The sequence below is a fragment of the Typopeltis vanoorti genome, chromosome 5 (genome assembly GCF_054136105.1).
Source record: "Typopeltis vanoorti isolate ZY-2024b chromosome 5, IOZ_Tvanoo_1.0, whole genome shotgun sequence".
In the NCBI taxonomy this organism is placed as follows: domain Eukaryota; kingdom Metazoa; phylum Arthropoda; class Arachnida; order Uropygi; family Thelyphonidae; genus Typopeltis; species Typopeltis vanoorti.
In genome coordinates, this window is record NC_143553.1 from 125,647,946 (window position 1) to 125,670,045 (window position 22,100).

Consider the following 22,100-nt stretch of genomic DNA (forward strand, 5'->3'; position numbering starts at 1 on the left):
TTAAAATAGTGATTGTTTGATGTTTCTCCTGTAGCGTCAACAGCATGCTTGATCATCAGAGCAGGTAAGACTTTTATTTTCATCTTCAAAAACATTTTTCAGGCCCTGTCCTGTTCCCTGCCCTGTGCAGCATTTGCTGGTTGAAGGGACAAGGCAGGTCCTTACCCCACTTCAAGTCTAGATTTAATTATGGATTCACCATATGAGGATCTTTCTTTCAAAGAACTTCTAGCTATTTTTCGGCAAATTGGTAGCATTTTACACACAAAATGGCCAGGAAAGGTTGAAGTTCATCAGATTATGGAGGTCGAGCCTCAAACCTCCGAACTTTCTCCTAACCGTACACATGACAGTGTCATTTCCTCAGCTACAACAACTGACATAGATTCTAATGATTACCAGGAAGTCAGCAGAAAGAAGAGAAAGAAAGAGTCTCTTGCTGCAGAACCTGAATTTACATCTCAAATGGACACATCAGCACTATCTGGTGCAAGAACAGTGACAGATACACCGACACAGCCCAAAGAGAGGATTCCACCAGTAGTCTTGCGATCTAAGGAAAATTGGTCGTTGCTTGCAGAGACGATGAAGAACAATAACATCAAGTTCTCATCAGCTAAAAACACAGATGATGGAGTCCGCATACAGCCCGAAGGAACAATGGACTACCGCCAGCTCACCAGACTTATGGATGATAAGAAATTCCCATATCATACATACCAACTGAAAAGTGAAAAAAAACCTTAAGGTAGTCATCAGAGGTTTGCTACAAAACATAACATCAGAAGAGATAGCTACTGACCTCAGATCACAAGGGCTTGGAGCCGATCAAGATTTCTTGCATGTATTGAGCAGACAAGCGCCCCATGCCTCTGGTCTTAGTGGAGATCAGTAAAGATCAGAGAGAAATTTACGATCTTAAAATAGTCTGCAACTTGGTCATCAAGACTGAGCCACTGAGAAAAAAGGCATCGGCTGGTCAATGCCATCATTGCCAAAAATATGGGCACGCGCAAATGTTATGCAGAACAGATTACAAGTGTGCGGTGGCAACCATCCCTTGCACACTTGCATCAAACCAAAGACCACGCCTGCTAAATGCGCGAACTGCAGTGGCCCACATCCTGCCAATTATAAAGGTTATTCTCTCCACCCATCCAACCTTCAAAAGCCTAGACAGGAGTTAGTTCAACCCACTCAGAAAAATATTGTGAGATCTGTGCCTGAAATCAAAGTGCGAAAAGTTACACCAGATAAATCTTATGCATCTGTGGTTTCCTCGCGTAACACTGAGGTACTCCCTGCAACTAGCAGTCAAAATTCCTCAGCAATTCTCGCTGCCTCACTAGGGGAGATGCTAATGGCCTTCAGCAAAACAAATCTAAGCCAGGCTGACACCAACAAATTCCTTAGGAATACTCAAGTCATCTTCTCCATGATTAATGACTAATCCGGCTTCAACATCAAATTCTATGCAGATAGTATTCTGGAATGCAAATGGTCTCGACAACAAAATTTTGGAATTACAGGAACTTACAGATCATTTACAAATTGATATTCTTCTCATTAACGAGACTCACCTACGTCCCTGCGATAATCCCAAACTGAGAAACTACTTGTTACTTAGAAATGACAGACTCAATGCCAGAGGTGGAGGCACTGCCATCTTTGTCAGAAGAAACATCCACTATAATGAGATTAAGAAGACTAATACATCTAACCTCGAGGAGACAGGCATAGAAATTCATACCAATGCAGGCAGCGTAAAGATTTATTCTGTATACAACCCCCCTGGCAAACCTCTTCTCCCCTCTGATCTCTCTCAGCTACTAGATACAAATGAAGCAATAACTGTAGCAGGAGATCTCAATTCCAAGCATCCTTTATGGAACAGCAAGAGTTTTAACAACAACGGAATGATCCTCTACAATTTTGCCTTGAAGAGAAATATTGTTATTGCAGGCCCGATCGAGCCAACACATTACGGAGCGATCGGCAGACCTGATGTTTTGGATATTGCTATATCTAACAATATTTCTCATCGATTCCAGCTTCAAGTGATTGACGAGCTCAGCTCAGATCACAATCCAGTACTTTTAAGTTTAGGAGGGGAGCCTGAGCTCATTCCCAGCCAATCCCACACTAACTTTGCAAAATTCAAGGCTAAAATAAAAACCATCATAGACTCAGTACCTACTATCTCCACCCGTGAAGAAATTGAAGTGGCAGTCAGCAATCTTGAATGTAAAATACACTCTGGCTTATCTGCAACTTGTTCTATTTCCACCCCAGCTCAAGTTAACTTACTTCCTGAAGAAATCCTTGCTCTGATCAGAACAAAAATAGACTAGGAGGCTATCACAACACGCTATCTCTGCAAGACCATCGGGAACTAAATAGAGTGCCCAACCTAGTTCGTTATGCATTAAAAGATCACCGGAACCAGCAATGGGAAAGAAAACTCTGTTCTCTCAAAACTGAAGATAACTCTCTGTGGAAGTTGACTAAAGCTCTCTGTACGGATCGCTCTAACATCCAGCCCATTCACGGAGAAAGAGGTCTTGTTTATAGAGATAATGAAAAAGCAGAAGCTTTCGCTGATGCCCTCCAACTTCAGTGCCGTCCTAATTATGCGCATGCGGATCTGGTCTTCATAGAGAAAATACACCGTCGAGTACGCTCTGCGCTTCGGCAACCTTGTAGCGATGAAAATATCTGTCCCGCCTCACCTAAAGAGGTCTATTCAATCATTAGGAAGCTTAAAAACAAAAAAGCCCCTGGTCCAGATGAAATTACCAACAAAACAATTAAAGTCCTCCCACATAAAGCTGTCATGCATTTAGTAGCCATTATTAATGCAATGCTGAGATTAAATTATTTCCCCTCAAGATGGAAACAAGCTGACATATTCCTAATTCTCAAGCCTGGTAAGGCACCTCAAATGCCACAGAGCTATAGACCTATCAGTCTTTTATCATGCCTAGGAAAAATCGCAGAAAGAGTCATTCTCAACTGACTTAATGAGGAGGTGAATAAAAATAACATAATTCCGAAAGAACAATTTGGTTTCCGTACCAGACATAGCACTACACAGCAAATTCACAGACTGACTGAATTCATCACTACAGGCTTTAACTGGAAACAGCATACAGGAGCTATCTTTTTAGATGTTGCAAAAGCTTTTGATAAGGTGTGGCACAAATGTCTCATCTATAAATTAATTTCAGCCAACATCCCTCTTTACCTTACTAAAATTATTGACTCCTTTCTACAAGACTGTAAAATCCAGGTCAAGTTGCGTGGAATTCGATCCTCATTGAAAAAAATCACTGCTGGTGTCCCTCAAGGCTCTCTGCTCTCACCGCTGCTTTTTAACATCTTTGTTTCTGATGTTCCTAGCACATCACTAACCACTATAGCTAGTTATGCGGATGATATGGCAATTCTTAGCAGATCTCTCAGACCACATATAGCTATGCAGTGCTTACAAACTGCAGCAACAAATTTGGAGGACTGGTTCAGAAAATGGAGAATATCTGTAAATGCCGATAAAAGCACTGCCATTCTCTTCACAAGAAGACAAGCATCTCACCTTGGAGAAGTTAAACTTTTTAACACAGCCACCCGATGGAGAACTAGCACCAAATATCTAGGTATTCAACTTGATAACCATTTAAACTTTAACTCCCACATAGTTTATGCATGCAAAAAAGCAAACTCTGCAATTGTGCAACTCTATTCTCTCCTCAATAGAAGAAGTCAAGTCAGCACTGAAAACAAACTACGGATCTATAAAACAATTATCAGACCATCGTTAACTTACGGATCGCCGGCCTGGGGTCACACTTCCCCCCACCAACATCAAAAAAGCTACAAGTTATTCAAAACAAGTGCCTCCGTATGATTTTCAACGCTCCATGATTTGTCAGATATGCTCCCTTACACAGTGATGCCGATATTCCAGATATTCCCACGTTCCTCCATAACAGTGCCACTGCTTATTTTGCCAAAGCAGCTGGTCATCCAAATCAACTCATTCAAGAGTCATCTAACTATGACGAACACGATAGGTGGAAACATAAGCGCCCGAAAGCAGCTCTGCTTATCGGTTCAGGTGCCTCCGTACCGCCCTAAATAGGGTGAGCTAGGTGCTCGCTAACCTTTAATATAAGACGATTTCATAGCGATGAAGGGATCGGAGTCCATGGGACTGATATCCATCAAGCCACATCAGTTATCAGTTATGAATGGAGAAAGGGATTTCCAACAGGGTCATCAAATGCAAATAGTCATTATACACTCTGTAGTAATCATTCAGGCAATGCTAAGATTTCAGTATCCTCCCCCCCCCCCACATGAAGGAAAGTAGCTGATATAATTTTAATTCTGAAATTAGAGGAAGCAATGCAGTTCTCCTGTTTAGAAAAGATTGCTGAATGACTGATACTGATAAGACCAAAGAAATCACAAAGGGAAAATGTCATCCTGAATGAGCATTTTTGGCTTCTACAAGAATCAGTCCATGGTGCAAAAAAATGTCAAAGTAGTAGAACACATCAGTGTGTAATACAACTAAAGACAGCACACACACACACTGGTGCAGTTTTTCTTGATGTTGCCAAAACATTCCACAAGGATTGGAATAGAGGACTACTCTATAAACTGATCTGTACTACCAGCCTCCAAATACACCTGAGCAGCATTATTAGTTCTTACCTTGAAGATGAGAAGCTCCTTGTGAAACTACAGGGAACTAGATTATCCTAATGGATTACAGCAGTTTTCATAGGGCATTCTACTACCACTCTTTGCCATCTACATGCCAGCCAGTCCCCTCTATGGTCATCACTGCAACAGTGATACTATATGACAATGACACTGCAATACTGACCCAAAAATAAATCCCTACTGCCAAGATTGGTAACCAAAAAGCTGCAGACCACTATATTAGAACTAGAACAGTGGTTCAGGAGATTGCACATCAACATCAATGCAGAGAAGATTGTTGCTTTCTTTAAGAGGAAGTGAGCATATCCCAAAGGCAAAATTGTCATGTTTGACAACCCATCCCCTGGCAACAGTGGCCAAATGCCTAGGAATGCAACCAGACAAGGGACTTTGCTTTGAGGCCCACAGTGAAGTTCAACTAAGCACAGAAAACATGCTGCTCCAAAACTTTGATGATTACATGGATCACCAAGCTGGGGAACACAGGGAAAACTTGAATGTAAAAAAAAAAAATATTTGCATGTTTATCTGATATAATATTCCATGGTTTGTGAGGAATAAAACTTCACTAAGAAGTCAATATCCCATACATCGAAACCTTCCTATGTGAGATGGCTGCAAATTTGTGAATAGTATTACTATCCATTCCAACCCATTAATATGTCAGGCAGTGGACTACAATGAACACATCAAAACAAATGCCCCAAAACAGTACTGTGTAATTAAATATCAAATAGAATGCAAGCCTACAGAGCAAGCTAAGTGCTCATTAAACAACTCTAATTTATACAATTTTTTTTCTTTCAAAATTGATAAAGAGATTAAAAAAATAAATAAATAAAATAAAATAAAAAAATCAAAGGTCAAGTCCACTGGACCAGAAATCCACCATGGTTTGAGAGAGAGTTTCCTCTCTCTAGGTTTCTACTTGGTCTCTGATGAGAACTAACAGTTCAAAATAGCTGTCAGTACAGTGCAACCTAATTTAAGCACTAATAAAGGACATGCTACAGGTTCCTGGGAAGAGTTTGTCTTTTAAATAGTGCAAACTAAAGCAACTCTAAAATGAACTAGATATACACTGACAGGTCCATAGTGGTGTATCTGGCTATCAATTTCACAAAATATGTCATTCAAATTACACTTCAGTAGGTTATATTCTCATAAGCTCTTTTGTAAATTTTAAACTTCAAGTTCTTTATTATATACAAGGGGGTCTGAAAATTTCTTGGAATAACAGTGAAAAAACGAATTTATAATTTCAAAATTATTTTTATTTTTCAACATAATCCCCTTAAGACTATACATTTATTCCAGCGATGCTCCAGTGTCATTATCATGCCCCTGTAGTGGTTCTCAGTAAGATCTGCAAAATACCTTTCTACAGCTGCAATCATTGATTCAAAGAAAAACGCTGACCAGCGAGGAAGAGTTTTAGTTTTGGGAAGAGACAGAAGTCATTGGGAGCTAAATCTGAGGAATAGGGTGGATGTTCCAACAATTCTTAGTGCAGATCCCTTAATTTTCTTATTGCTAAAACACATTTGTGGGCAGGTGCATTGTCCTGATGAAAGATGATTTTTTCCCTTCTGCAAACCAGATTTTTTCTCACAAATGTTTTCGTTTAGTCTGGTTAAAAGATCGGAATAATATTCCATGGTTATTGTTTTACATTTTCAAGATAATTATTAAACAAAATGCCTTTAGTATACCAAAACACTGCTGCCATGACCTTTCCTACTGATGGAACTGACTTTGTCTTCTTTGGAGCTGAACAACCAGCTTCTGTCCACTGTTTTGACTGCTGTTTGGATTCTGGTGTGTAATGGTGAACTCAAACCTCATCCATTGTAATAAATCTACGCACAAAATCAGTTTTATTCTTGTTAAAATGTTCTAAGCACTGTTCAAAGATTTTCATGCGAGTGCGTTTTTGATCTGCTGCGAGCAAGCATAGCGCCCATCTTGTGCAAAGCTTTTTCATTTGTAATTCTTCATGGAATTATATATCCTACACATTCTTTTAAAAAGCCTATAGTCTCAGCAATTTCATGCACTTTAACTTGCTGGTGTTACATCATCACTTTTTCTATTATTTCCTTATCCCTCCTGAGCCTACTAAGCCTAAATCTCTAACCTATCTCTCTGGGGCTGTTTCTCTTTTTGGAACTCTGACAAAATTTGTTTGATTTAGCTACACCAGTCAGAGTCCTAGAACAGAAGAATTATTGCTCAAAAGAAACCTTCCCAGAGTTCAAGTATTACCTAATCTTGTTAAAGTATTAAGTGCCTATAGAAATTTAAACATGCAGTCATGGCCCAAACTTCTAATCCCTCTTTAATTTCCCCATTTTCACAGGTTCGAACTTTTGCAAGTGGTAAAATCAGTCTCACGCTCAGACATACTCAGGGCTTACATAGAAAAAACATGTTTGTTAAATATCAAATTGCATACAAATAGACTTCCACACATCAAAGGTATGTCATATCAAAATTCTAATTCACTAGCTAAGCAATAAGGAACATTCTAATTATCAAATACACTATTTACATCTATAGATTAAATAAGTACACATACATCATAAGACACTAGTTCAAATTCTAGGAAGCTTGCTAACAAAGATCCATTCACATTCAACTGAGTGTTGCATACTCCCAAGCCTTCAGACTACTAGTCCAATATGGTTAACAAGTTACCGAGCACAAAGTTACTTAAAGGTTCTCTTTCCTTTCAATTAGAAATCTGTTCTTCTCTCTTTTCTACAATACTAATTGTTACATGAATAAAAAAATTTCTGTACATTACCACTTTCTTGAACGCTCATAATGCTCCTTTCGTCTGTCCTTTGTAGTCAGACGTATTTCTGCTTTATCTAGTCGGGTCTACGTGGATCTTGCTCTGATCGACACAAATGGTCGTTCCTTGCTTTTGGAAGACTAATGCTCGTCTAGTGGGAAGCTGTCGTCCTTCGGGGGGGGGGGGGGACTTTCTGCTGTCTCGCATCAACTCTTACCGATGGCCCGAGTTGGTGGATGCCGTCATCTCATGTATGGCATGCCCGACTCCTTCAGTTAGCAACAAGGAAGGAGATTACCGCCGGTGGAGTCGATTGGTCAGCACTGTTGGTCCAGATGAGAAAAACCGGAACAGAACAAACGGGTGGTTCAAACCCGAGTGAACTCACTTTTATTGCCCTTTGTAGCGCCCTCTTGTCATATCGGAGGATCTCTCATTGCACTCTCCTATTCACCCTTACGTGGTTGCATCCCACTTCTGCTCCTTGAAGAGCGCTCTTTTTGCAGAACGCAAGTTCAGCTCGCCTTCCACGAATGCTTTCGCTTCAGGCGTTACGTCATCGTAGGCAGCTAGCTAGCAACCTTTGCACCTTTGTTTGCACTTAGACATACATTCTTACACAGAACATATTTAAAATACCAACATTTTCTTACAATACAATTTTACTTAAACATATAAATTTCACTTCTACTTTACTTCTTTCTAGGGTAATTCTAACATGCTTTCCTTTTGCCTTTCTGACTAAAAGTACAAGTATTTCCAGCTCAGAATTTTGTTTCTTGTTAAATCCTGACTGAACGACCCTTTTGATAAAAAGGTCCTCATTCAGGATCTAACACCAGTCATCCAATACCATATCGTGCACTTGATCAATGATTTCTGGTGTTGTTACACTTTTTGGATAGCCTTCACGTGGATTACCTTCAAGGTTGGTACGGCCACGTTTAAACTCGGCAGCCCATTTCTTAATTGTCGAAAACAAAGGAGAAGAGTGCCCATAAACTTTTATAAACTTCGAATGAATTTCTTTTGAAGGCCCTAAACCTACTTTTACAACGAATTTTATAATTGCATGATACTCAATTTTATCCATTTCAAGGGATACAGACAATACTTTTGCTTGAGACAGTTGTATAAAGTAAACTACTTGATAGAATGACTTGTAATTTCATATGGATGCTTATGATAGACATACCAACTTAGGAAAAAAAAATCTTGCTGATAGTGCTGCCATCTATGGTCGAGGCTAAGAATGTTTCAGACCACCCTCGTATGGCTCGATATCTCCAAAATATCTTTTATTTTAATATTTCACTTTATTTTCCATAAGTTCAACAAAATTAGTCATTGGATGGAATCCAGCCAGTAATATTCTGGGATTACAAATTTTTAATTAAATAGCAATCAGAATATTTATAAAATACAAGTGAGATGCAAACACATGCAGAGACTGTTATCATCTGATGCAAACAGGAAAGTAAGCTTGTTTATGTCACTATGACATTTATGTGCCAATGAGCTAGAAACACCATGTGTCCATAGTGGTGTATTTAGCTATCACTTCACAAAATATGTCACTTAAATTAGACTTCAGAATGTTTAGTATGAATTTTCATTCATAGTAGAGAGAGTGAGAGATTTATAAAGAAAATTATTGGCATGAGATGGCATCCCATCTACTAGTTTAGGTCTATTAGTGTGGGGGGGGGGGGGAGGAGACTTATCTAATCAGTTCAATTAAATGAACCGAGTTGCCATTAAACAGATTGTTAGTGTAACAGACATTTGATCTGAACACTGGATAGTCTAGAAGTAAGATGTCATGTAACAGAGTGGTCTGACTTAGACATATACAACATGCAGATTGCAATTTTGACTGACTTTTCTCAGGCACAATCACCTTTCTAAAACTACATATAAATGACTTATACTCAACTCTTGAAAACTCAATCCTTTTTAATAGGAGAAACTGGTATAAGTGGAGACTATTTCTTTCCTAATGCAAACTGCTTCCTTCACAAGTCATCTTCTTTGGAGATATTTAATGTTCACAATTCCAGCTTGCTTTCTTTTCTTTCAATAATGTTCTGATTAAAGATCAGTTCTTTTTGGGGCAACTTTTATATCTACTTTTTACATCAACTACATATTATTAAAAAAAAATGCTGTGTTTGTGTGTACATGTATATATTCTGATCTTGATTTATGCTCAACTTGACTAACTACCCTTTAGTCAAAAGAGACCAGATAAAAGCTCCTCATGTCATGGACGGGAATCGAACCCAGGTCTTTCCAACCAAAGGGCTTTGTCTATACCAACTGAGCTACAGAGTTCTCTCTCTGTGTGTGTGTGTGTGTGTGTGTGTGTGTTTAAAACACTACTTTTCATTTACCCGTTCAACTCCTAACACCTTATAAATACCGATCTGAGTGACCTTGGAATACTGTTCTGCATCCAAACCTTCCTAAGAATTTTTGATTGTGTACAGGAGAGAGAAACCCACCTACAAAGTGATCCCTCTCACTTTCTCCAGATGTTTTGCTTCTGTATATTATGCAGCCCTCTCCCTTTTTTTTTTAAATAGGTACTTTTACACGTAATGCTCTACCAAACTGGCCACTACCATTCCTCCACTTTTATCTAATCATGCATGATATACAGTTCGACTCCAAGCATACCGAACCAACTTATCTCCTTCCTTCAATCCATTTACCTGTGTCCTTTGAAACAACCTTTCCCATACTAATTTTCCTAATGAATTCAGCCCCAGCTTTTCACAAAACTTATTAATAGATTCATTCATTCTCCTTAACCACATGCGGTACTGCTGTGCTAAATACTGTTACAGATTTTGTGAGCTCTCAAGTATAGAGCTAATTTTATAAAGAATTATACAAGCAGGAGTCATGTGTTTTGATGTCTTGCCAAAAGTACTGACTAACTTTCTGTGGGGGGGGGGGCAGGTACTCCCAGGTAGACTATATACTATGCAGAAAAGAATATTTGGAGGAAGTAAAGATTGTAAGGTAATACCAGGAGAGGCAGTGGCAGAGCAGCATGGGCTCCTACTCTGCTATATGGAAATAAAAGTGAAATAAAAGTGGTAAAATAGAAGCAAGTGAAAGGGATCATCAAAACAAGATGGTGAAAATGAGAAAATGATAAGAGAAGAGTTTGTCAAAAAGGTGCAAGCAGAGCTGAAAATGAGCCAACAGAAGATGGAAATTGTGAAAACAAAACAGAAAACATTTGCAATATTTGGAAAGAGGTGCTGGAAATATTCAGGTGGACAAGGAAACAGTGATGACAACACAGGTGACAATAATAGCAGAATAGAATGTAAACAAGCAGAAAAAAAAAAAAAGGGCCAAGAGATTGGTGGCAAAATCCAAAGCTGAAACCTATGCTATCCTGAGGACCCTTATGACACCTTCATTATCCAGACAAAAGGAGTAGAAAAGTAAAGATATATATATATATATATATATATATATATATATATATACACACACACCAAGCCAGGATGATTAAGGGAGAGGATGGTACCATTCTATATGAAGAAATAGATTTTAGATGGAGTTGGAAGGAGTATTTTGTCTATATTTTGTATTTTGTCACAGAAACATAGAAATGTCTAGATGAATGGAGCATGATTATTAATGGATGCCTTTAACAGACTCACCGAAAATGAGAAAATGCAAGGAGGAGAGAAAGAGTATATTGGTTCCAATATATAAGAACAAAGGTGATATCCAGTCCTTCAATAACTATGCATGAATTAAACTCATGAGTCACACTATGTTTATATGGGAAAGGATAATTTAGAAGAAAATGAGAAACTTTGTCTTGATTAGCTGGTTGTTCCCTGACTGGGGAACAAAAACCAATGCCATCTTCACTCTAAGACAGCTGATAGGAAGGTATTACTGAGAGAGCAACACTAAACTTTCCCTGGTCTTCAGTGATCTGGAAAAGGCATTTGATTGAGTTCAAAGAAAAGAAAAAGATATAGGAGAAACTTGAGGAAGAAAATGATCTACAAAAAAGGATGTACATCTTGTACAAGACATATAATGGCAGAAAAATGAGAATGAGATGTGGAGCAGAAGGTTATTCCCAGTAAAAGTGGGGGGTTCGTCAAGGGTCAGCTTATCTGGGATATCATGTGTCCAAAGTGATGGACACTAGACTAAGAATTCAGTAGGAAGATCCAATTGGGATGGATAAAGTGGAAGGTTTCAGGTATCTTGTGTGAAATTAAAAGTGTTCTACAAAATCGTAGTGAGATCTGGAGGTCAAAGAGAATAGATATAGCTGAAATAAGGATGCTGAGACTTGCAAGTGGTATAACAATACTGAAATACTGAAGATCAAAAACTCACTGATTTGGGGAACAATTAAGGTAACCCAAGTAACTGGGAAGATTAAGCAATCAATGCCAATGGAATGGTCATGTTATGCAGTGAGACCAAAGCTATGACAGAAGAAGATTGCTGGAGATGAGGCCACCAGGCAAAAGAAGTAAGGGAAGACCTAAACAATGATGCCAGACAGTTTCAGAGAGGGGGGGGGCCTCCAAGACCTCAGACTGTAGGAGAACATGGCCTTAGACACAGCTGAATGGAAGAGATTGATCTGCTGCAGTGATATCATTTGACAGGAAATGTAGCTGACGAAGAAGAGTGTGAGAAGTAGATATCACATTCAAGATAACATGCCCATTTTGGTGTTGTGTGCTATGGCATTCAATTCTCAACCCATTTCTTTGAGAAGGGTATTTGCTGACCAAGTGTCATCGGATTCAGCCTATAAGCAAGGCAGATGCCTTGTAAGATGCCTAGGAGAGAAAGCAAACTCCCACTGCACTAGACAAAAATACAGCAAATAAGAAAACGTATTTTAGCCCTCAAATACTCTAATAATATTGGAGAGGAAAGAGCAAAAGAAGTAAAGAAAGAGGGATCAGGCCAAAAATAATATAAGAGATGTATATTATATGAAGTGAGGCATAATCTAACATCAAGTACTCTGGGTTTGCTGCTCCCATACTAACTAGAGTGAGTCGTTGAAGAATACTTTCAAATACTGAAAAATAAATCAAACGCTTTTTTTTTTTATTAGCTGCAAAAATTCATGTAATTATTATTGGAAAATAGAATCTACATGAATTAAAGTGATAGATTTAAATGTTACCTACTATTTCTCCAAGAAGAACAACATTATCTCCTCTAATAACAAATATACCTCGAGGGATATCACCATATTTTGTTCCCACATGGATTCTTTCAATAGTTCGATGAAGGACAAGATTAGCTAAAAAGTTTTAAAAATACTGTATACAGTGAGAATGAGCAAATTAGTTTTTTTTTTTATCCTTATGTTAAGTCTTTTAATATGTTAAAAAATGATAAATGCACTATATTCTAATGATAAAGGTCTACCTGACATGACTGATGCCAGGGTCAATGAAATTGGACACCATCAGGGTAGTGATGTCCAATCAAAACCATCAGCATGCCACTTTATGTTGCAACATCAGCATTCAGATATATTAAACTTAAAATTTCGCTATAAATGAAATTAATGAATAATAGTCATTGGTCTGCATGGTTAGCCTAGTGGCTATGTGCTTCGCAACCATATACTTGGGGAAGGAGGTGAGGAGCTTAAGGATCTTCCTCAGCCATAGTCAAGTTAGCAGGTCCCCCCCCCCCCAGTTTATCTGGGGTTTTTCATCCTGCAAGCAGGCAAACCGGCCCTGTGAACACACACGGATTACAGTCATGAATATTGCCCTTAGGGGATGCAGCAGAGGAGTGGCAAACTGGCTGCATTAATATGCCAGTAACTCCTCATTAGGAGGGGACCCATCGCAGGACGGATGAGAAGGATAGGATAGGAATAGTTATTCAATGGTAAATAAATACATATATATTAAACACAAGGTCTCTGGGTCTGGCTCCCACTGATGAGACCTCAATAAAGGTCAAAACTGGTCTGGGTAGTGACCTTCCCATAATGCATAACATTATACATGTCTGTAAGGATAAGTGCTTTGCATTATGGAATACTAAGGCAAGGGATGTGAAGTCATTAGCTTCTTAAGTTGCTCCAATCATGAAAATACTTCAGGTGCAAATTTTGTTTGCTTACACTTGGATAAAGGATTAAACCAAGTATATAGTTTCTTGGTATCTTTAATTTATAGTATAACCAAGTGGAAAAATTTCCAACGACATATATCGTATTCCTTGGGAAACGCAACAGGGGGAAGACTGTTCCACAATACAGCAGTTGCAGGGATGAAGGAAGAGATAAAAAAAACAATTTGTTCTGCAGGTTTCGAGGTGCACTGTGAAAGGATGTTGAGCAGCAACTGCAAATGTTCCAATGAGCTTAGTACCAAGTGGGGTAATTACTGATGCTATTTCAGGTGAACATTTCTCATGGAAAAATTTGTAGAATACACATACTGTGGTCACGCCCACTATTAGGGAACCAAGATAGTGAAGGCAAAAAATATGCTATTGGAACAAAACATGGAATGTAAGAATCACCAGAAAGGAGCATTGAATTAGACCTACCGATGGGAAGTGATTGGACTCTATGAAACCAGATGGACTGGAAAAGGAGAATTCCACCATGGACAGTACAAAATCTTAACTTCAGGCAGGGAGGACAACAAACACCAAGGAGTAGCAGTTATATTAAAACCAAAAGCTCAAAACTCTCTCTATTGTCCTATAATCCTATCTCACTAGGATAATTAAAGCAAGATTTAAAATATCAATGGGATCACTAACTATTATTCAAGTATGAATAATACATCATCATCAGAAGACATTGAGGAGTTCTATATAGATTTGCAAAAAGCAGTACAGTAGACATCAAGTCAAGATCTCCTAATTGTAATGGGGGACTTAAACACAAAAGTAGCAAAAATCCGGGATACCTGGTCAAGCGTAATCAGAAAGTTTGGGTATGGAGAAAGCAACGAACGTGGCGAAAGATTGCTAAACTTCTGCTCAAATAATAGACTAACAATAACCAACACTCTCTTTAAACATCCAAAACCCCAAAGAAAATGGATATCACCTGACAGACAAACCAAGAATATGATAGACTATATTATTGTAAACCAAAGATGGAAATCAAGTATCCTAAACTGCAGATCCTTCTCTGCAGATTGTGGATCAGACCATAAGCTGGCATTAGCAAACCTAAGAATAAAGTTAAAATCTGGAAGCACTTTTAGAATCAAAAGGAGACTGTATGTAAAAATAATATAAGACAACAATATTCTAAGAAAATATCAACTAGAACTAGATAAAAACCTGAAGGAACTACCAAAACAGAATATAAACATCGAAGAACATTGGTGCAAATTAAAGGAAATAATATTAAATTCGGCAGAAAAAAAAAATAGGTTACACAGAAAGAGGAAGTAAAAAGGATTGGAGTTTGAATGAAGTAGAAAGGTTAAGCGATCAAAGGAAAAGCATGAAACTACAGCAGAACTATAACAGAAATGAATATAATAGATTAACCAGAGAAATTAGAAAACTAGTTAAAAGAGACAAGAGTAACTGGTCAAAGAAAAGTGCAAAATGACAGAAAAGCTACCAAAAGAAAATAACCTTCATGGATTATATAAACAAATAGACCAAATTAGTAAGACATAGACAACAAAAATTATAATGATCAAAAACAAAGAGGGACAACTAATTGAAAGCAAAACAAAAAGAATGGCCAAATGGGAAGAATACTTCAAAGATTTATATAATAAAAACAGCTCTCAGGATATTACGATTCCAGCCACTGAAATGGAAGAGGAAACAAAAATATCTTTACCAAAGAAATAACACACAGCATAGAAAAACTCAAAACTAGGAAAGCACCTGGCATTGATCAAATACATGCAGAATTCTTAAAAGCAGGAAAGGAACAACTTTTGGAACTATTAAAAACATTATTTGAAAGGATCTACAAAAACGAATCAGTGCCTACTGATTGGACCAAATCAGTCATAACTCCTATATACAAAAAAGGAGATAAAACAGAATGCAATAATTACAGAGGCATTAGCCTCCTCAGTATTCCAAGTAAGGTTTTTAAGAAAGTACTCCAAAAACAAATTAAGCCATATATAGAACTGGCAGTAGGAGAAGAACAAGCTGGTTTCAGACCAGAGCGAAGCACAATTGATCAATTATTTACCTTAAGACAGCTAACAGAAACGAGTACAACCAAAGTTGCTACATAAATTTCATAGACTTTTGTCAGGCATTTGATTCAATCCATAGAAGAGAACTATGGAAAACTATGGAAGAATTTGGAATTCCCAACAAAACCATAAGAATACTAAAGAATCTGTATGAGAAATCTGAAAGTGCAGTACGAATGGAGGACACCTTAACCAACTGGTTCCACACAGAGAGCGGAGTAAGACAGGGACACAATCTGTCACCAGATCTGTTCAATCTTACACTGGAGAAGCAACCAATAAGGCCTTAAACAATGAAGACTCCGGAATCAAAATATATGTGACAAATGTGACAAATTTAAAATTTGCAGACGACATTGCATTACTTGCAAGCACAGAAGAAAATCTACAACGAATTTCTGATAAAATAAAGGAGTGTATAAAATCTGGATTAAACATATAGACAAAACAAAAATTATGCAAATAGGAAAAAGAAGCACCAATCTGAAAATTGAAATTGATAGTAAGAATCTAGAGCAGGTAGAAAACTTCACCTACCTTGGAGGAGTTATTGAGTACAATGGTGAAATTATAAAAGATATAAACAGACGAATCAGTCAAGCATCCCAAACTTTTGGATGACTTAATAAAATATGGAAGTCAAGAGACATCAAACAAGTAACAAAAGTGAGAATCTATGAAGCAATGGTGCTCCCAATACTCCTCTATGGAAGTGAATGCTGGAATCTCAAAAAGGCTGAAGAGAAAAATTTATTAGTTACTGAAATGGGTTGGCTAAGAAGATTATTTGGAGTATCTCTGCTGCATAGACTAAGAAACAACTAAAACAAGAAATAACAATAATTGACAAAATCCAAGAAAGAAGACTGCGATGGTTTGGCCATGTGACCAGAATGGGAACAGAAAGACTACCATCTAAAGTCCTGAATACAACAAGGAAGATAAAAGATCCAAAGGAAGGCCCAGAATTAGATGGATAGACAAAATAAAAGAGAACCTAAAAACCAAATCACATCAAGCAACACCAAACTGGACAGAATTGTTCGGACTCTCCCGGGACAGACAGAAGTGGAAAGAGTTCATTCGGCCTCATCATCATCCATATAGATGATGGAAGAGAGAAGAATACATACGGTAGAAACCAAACATCTGTGTGAAAGTGGAAGGGAATGAGTTGGTAAGAGATGGGTCATTAATAAGTCTAATTGCTCTCCTCTGTATTGAGTCAAGCATTTTGAGGGAGAGTTTACAGGGTGAATACTGCTCTCACCCCATATGTGAGAGCACTATTCAAAAGCTGGACGATTTGTGATTTGAGGATTTGAAGCTGAGGTTGCAATGGTGCAATAAATGCCAATTGTTATATACACTTCACAATGTATAAAATTATTTATCAATACTACTGCCAAAATTAACATGCCTTTGATGTATACTGCAACAGTATAAACAAAGATAAAAATAAAAATAAAAAATAATAAAAAAATGAACAGAAATTTTCACACATCCTTTCTGATGCTTTTCTCTATTTAAATGTTATCATTCATAACATTTTTAGTTCTTTTGCATGGAGCATACCATTTGCACAATCATTGTATGTGAATGAAATTTTGAAATTGGCTGCAAGGCAAACTGCATTAATTAGAGTTAAGACAATAATAACGGTAATAGAGCTAATAATTGTACCCCTCCCCCCCAAATGGTGTGTCCATCTTGTCATGGTGGTGGTGGGGGCTTGCACATTCCAATGTTCTCGTGAGCTATACTGGCAGTAGCAGTGCTACCAGCAGGGCCTCACAAGATGTACAGGTCACAGACAGGTGAGGTGACCTATTCATCCAGGTTGGAAGATGAGCATGGGGCCAATAACCCCATCTCATAAAAAAATCAACTAGTCAAGAAACATGTACCAGTAATCTGCACTGGATATCAACCCAAGCATTGGAATAATGGTTTATGAATAGGTTAATGGAATGTGAGAAGCTAACACAAAGTTGGAGCATTTCAAGAAATCATACATGAATTAAATAGATATAAAAATGGATTATTATATGGGCACTTCCATGGTGTCCAAAGACTCATTGCGGGAGACCCAATCAATCCACACAATCTATCACACCTCTCCTAGAACCAATTAACAGAAAAAAACCTAACTGACTCTGGCAAACCATTCCACTCATTCACAACTCTCTAAGCAAAAAATCTAGTCTTCACACCACTACTAACCACATCTTTATTCAACTTTCAGGGATGACTCCTTGTTCTGATCCCTCTAGAACAAGTTTTAAAAAATTTCCCCTGCATCTATCCTATAAAACCCTTTAAGGAACTTAAGTGTTCTATCACATCCCCTCTTTTTTTTTGCCTATCAACCAACTTCAGCAATGCACACACCCTCAATCTATCCTGATAGGGAACATCAGGATAGATTGAGGGTGTGTGCACACCTCATCTATCCTGATGTTCCCTATCACAATCTATCCACAGGTCACTCAATGGTGAGTGACCTGTGGAATGTAATCATTAAATCATTTGAAGGATACATTTGACATATTTCATAAATACATACATTTTGAAAAATTATGGAGACAACTACCGTGTTATAGAGTAAAACTTTAGTTTAATATAAACCAAAATCAACACTCTCTAAAGTTTTACTCTATAACATGGTAGTTGTCTCCATAATTTTTCAAAGTGTATTCTGATCACTGTGTGTAAGCATGAAAGAAAGGAATCATAAATACATACTTTGTGGGATAGAATATAAACCAAATAAGCACTCTGATCACACATTACAGAAGTCTAATGAATGCTCTAAGTTAGATAAGAAAAAAGTTCTTGAAAAGGAAACGAGAAATAAAGGTAAGAAAGAAGACTTGATAAGACTAAAAGAAGACAAAGTAGGTGATGCCATAAAATTGGAAAGTTCAGTAGATGAAGAAAAGTTATCCTTGAATCATTCAAAATGCAAGTTCTTTCAAGAAGAAATTATGTTCATGAGTCATAAAGATAGTAATACAGAGGTTGCCCAAATACATTCACAGGAGGATGAACAAATCCAAGACATCAAAATAGATGAAGTAAATGAGACATCCAAGCAACAAAACTGGGGAAAGTCCAGCATGAATATAACACAGACTAAGTTTAAGACCTATAAGACTAAAATAATTGTTGATAGGATTAGGAGAACAAATTGGTTTAATTCTAATAAGTCTGCAATTTGCGAGATTAAAATTAATCTTAAGGAAGGTACTAAGCCTAATATTAAGAATAGCGAAGGTCATCTCCTGAAGGCATGGGAAAGGATGAAAAAAAAAATTATTTTTTTCTTCCCAAGAAAGATTAAGTCTCTAAAATCTCTTGTGATATGTAATTATGTAACTTACCATGTTTGCTTTTACATGATTTTTTAAGGGGAATGTATTTAGAGAAATGTTATTTTGTTTGTAATAATCTTGAAATGAGCCTTTGTTAAAATAATGTGGCAAATGATATCATCATGTAATGCTGTTAACTCATGTCAAATCATTAAGTCTAATTCTAAGAACTGCCATAGATGAAAATTTCCAAAGATGCGCAAAAATGATGTTAGCACATCCAAAGGTCAATACATGACCACATATGGAAAGTTTGAGAAACACATGCATGTGTGCAATGGAAGAATTGGAGAAGAATTTTGTCTTAGGGTTTTCCAAACCTTCTCTTACCTGGTCCACTGTCACATTAGATCCATTGTCGGTCATTGAAAGAGAAGCGTCATTTGTCCTAGGGTTTTCTAAATCTTCTCTTACCTGGGGTCCACTGCCATGAATCTAAAGAGAAGCGTTGGAGGTCACACCTGGATCCACTGCCACATGAGAAGTATTGTATCGATCATCTCGAAAGGAAAGAGCTACACATTGCCACCATGTTAAGGGTCCTATAGGGGAAGGAATAATCGACGACTTGGACAAGGAAAAGTTTAGGGGGAAATCAAGAACGAGTCAGCAGACGGAAAGAAAGACTAGAAGGAGCACTTAAATGGTAAGAAAAGATTCATGTAAAAGGCAGTGTGCTGAACGAGAATTGGAAGTAGCCATAGATGTGTTAATTTCTGAACAAGGATGTATACCAAGCGTGTCTGTTTATGAGATAAAGTCTATTGATATTGCATTAAGCTTACACAAGGTATACCTTATTGTTAGTTAATGCATATAAGACCAGCAGGTTATTCTAGATTGTGAATTAGCTTTAAAGGAAGAAAATTAAAACTAAGTTTGGATTAGGAAGAATTGAAAATAACAAAAGAATTATAATGAAATTGTGTATATATATATATATATATATATATATATATTAATGTGAATCATTCTATGAATATTCTTTTTTGATTTAATTAATTAAATGGTTTGTGAACAACACATTGGACTGATTCTGTCAATGCACTATCCTGAAAAATTCAAACCTGCATGTCATTTATAATTAAGCCACGAATAGTTTAAGGTAAGGATTAATATAAGTGGGGAATACAAATGATATCTGCTTTGTCTTTGGTTTAAATTCATTTAATCTTGTGCTCAATATATAGTCTTAACTGGTGCTGTCGTAAAACAAATAAATTTTTTAGACTATACAAAAGTGAGGATATGGGATCTAATAGAAATAAATAAATAAGGCAAGATTGCCTGTTGTTTTTGGAGTGAATAAGAAGGACTGGAACTTGAAAATAAAGCACTTGTTTAATAGTTGTTTTATATGTACAGAATATAAATAAACCCATAATATGTATGAAAAACAGGTACATTTTTGATTAAATTAATCTTGAAAGACTGAACTCTTGCTCATTTGGGAATGCAACCACTATTATCCCATGTTATATGTCTCCCATTTTACATGGTTTCAATATATGCAGGCAATTCTAGAGAATGCAACTCCTACATATAACAAGAGTTATCTGTATATTTTTTCTTTATGCAACAAAATGAATTTAAAAAAAAATGTAATCTAAGAAATGCTTAATTGAGTAATATATTTTTAAGAGATCAGGATAAGTTAATCGACTTTTTGTGTGTACTGTAGTTTATTATAGAAATATATATTTATACATGCATGTGTAGGATTATTTACTCTAATGTGAGAGCAAAACATCAAGTCAGTAAGTTGATTAAATTAACTTCATGATTTGAAGACAGTCCAAAAATTTTTTATACTGGGTGTGCAACTAGGATGCTTCATCATAATGAACAGTGACATTTAAATAGAGAAGCCCAACAGAAAGCCTTACATTTTTTTTTTAATTTGTATTTTCTTTTAGGCATTCTATCATATGGGGAAAGGCAAGTTCAGCATGACTCCAAAATATATTACCAAATAAAATAATTAGGTAACATAATATGAAGAAATACATTAATGTTTTATCAGTATTATAAATCAGAAGAAATCAATCATAATATCAAAAGCAAGTAAAATCAACGCAGCATCTATACAAACAAAAGGAATTGGAATGGCATGTGACTTTCAGGAGTGACTGGTGGCAGAGATCACAAAATATATTGATACAGTATGGTGGGTGGGTGGAGAAAAAAAAAACAGTACTGAATAACTACAATGATATATGATATGGAGTAAACAGGTTTATTAATAAAGAAATATATGTTCACACATGATAATATATGCATCATCCACAATAAGTATCGGTGGAATCTTGGTCGAATACAACATAACGACAATAGATTACATGCTTGAAATGGGCACCTTGTCTTTCAATCAGGTTTTGTAGTGCATACAAAGGTTCTCTGTATTCTTTGAGAATGGGGGGTTGGGACATCTGCTGGACATATCATGTAATTTTCATCCCTTAGTTCATCAAGGTTTGAAGGCAAGCCATGGTGGAATACCCATTCCTTCAACATACCCTAATGAAGGCATCAAGTGATGTGAGATCAGGAGAACATCTCACTGTCAAGAGGTTTCTCTTGGACAAATTCAGGTCTCAAGAAATCAAGGAACCTGTAGGTTTGTCTATTTACATGACCACTTAAATGAAAATGTGCTTTGTCTGAGAACCAGGCATTATGGAGGAAGGATGGATCTTCATAGACATTGGACAGCACGTATACACAGTATTCCTGCCATGCAGCATAATCCAGTGCTGTTAAACACTGACCCACCTGAATGATGTATGAAAAGGCACCCAGCTCCTGAAGGATTGTCTGTAGTGACCACCTCAGCATCCCAAGTTTTACCTCTGTTTGGCATTGACTACATTTCGGAGACTGTGCCAGCACGCACCTGTGATTTTTGTTAAAGCTCGTGGTCTCTCTGAATGTCCTTTGCACTGCAGCAGAACACTCCAAGTAGGTCACAACCTCTCA

The 22,100-nt window shown here is 37.1% G+C and overlaps 1 protein-coding gene across 1 annotated transcript in view; it reads right to left on the reverse strand.

Annotated features, from left to right (window-relative positions):
• Positions 1 to 22,100, reverse strand: part of LSm1 (U6 snRNA-associated Sm-like protein LSm1) — a 52,824-nt gene that overhangs the window by 15,373 nt on the left and 15,351 nt on the right. The window contains exon 3 of the mRNA XM_090392709.1: positions 12,724 to 12,839. Coding sequence (XP_090248835.1) covers positions 12,724 to 12,839 — 116 coding nt within the window. The remainder of the gene's footprint in view (positions 1 to 12,723; positions 12,840 to 22,100) is intronic.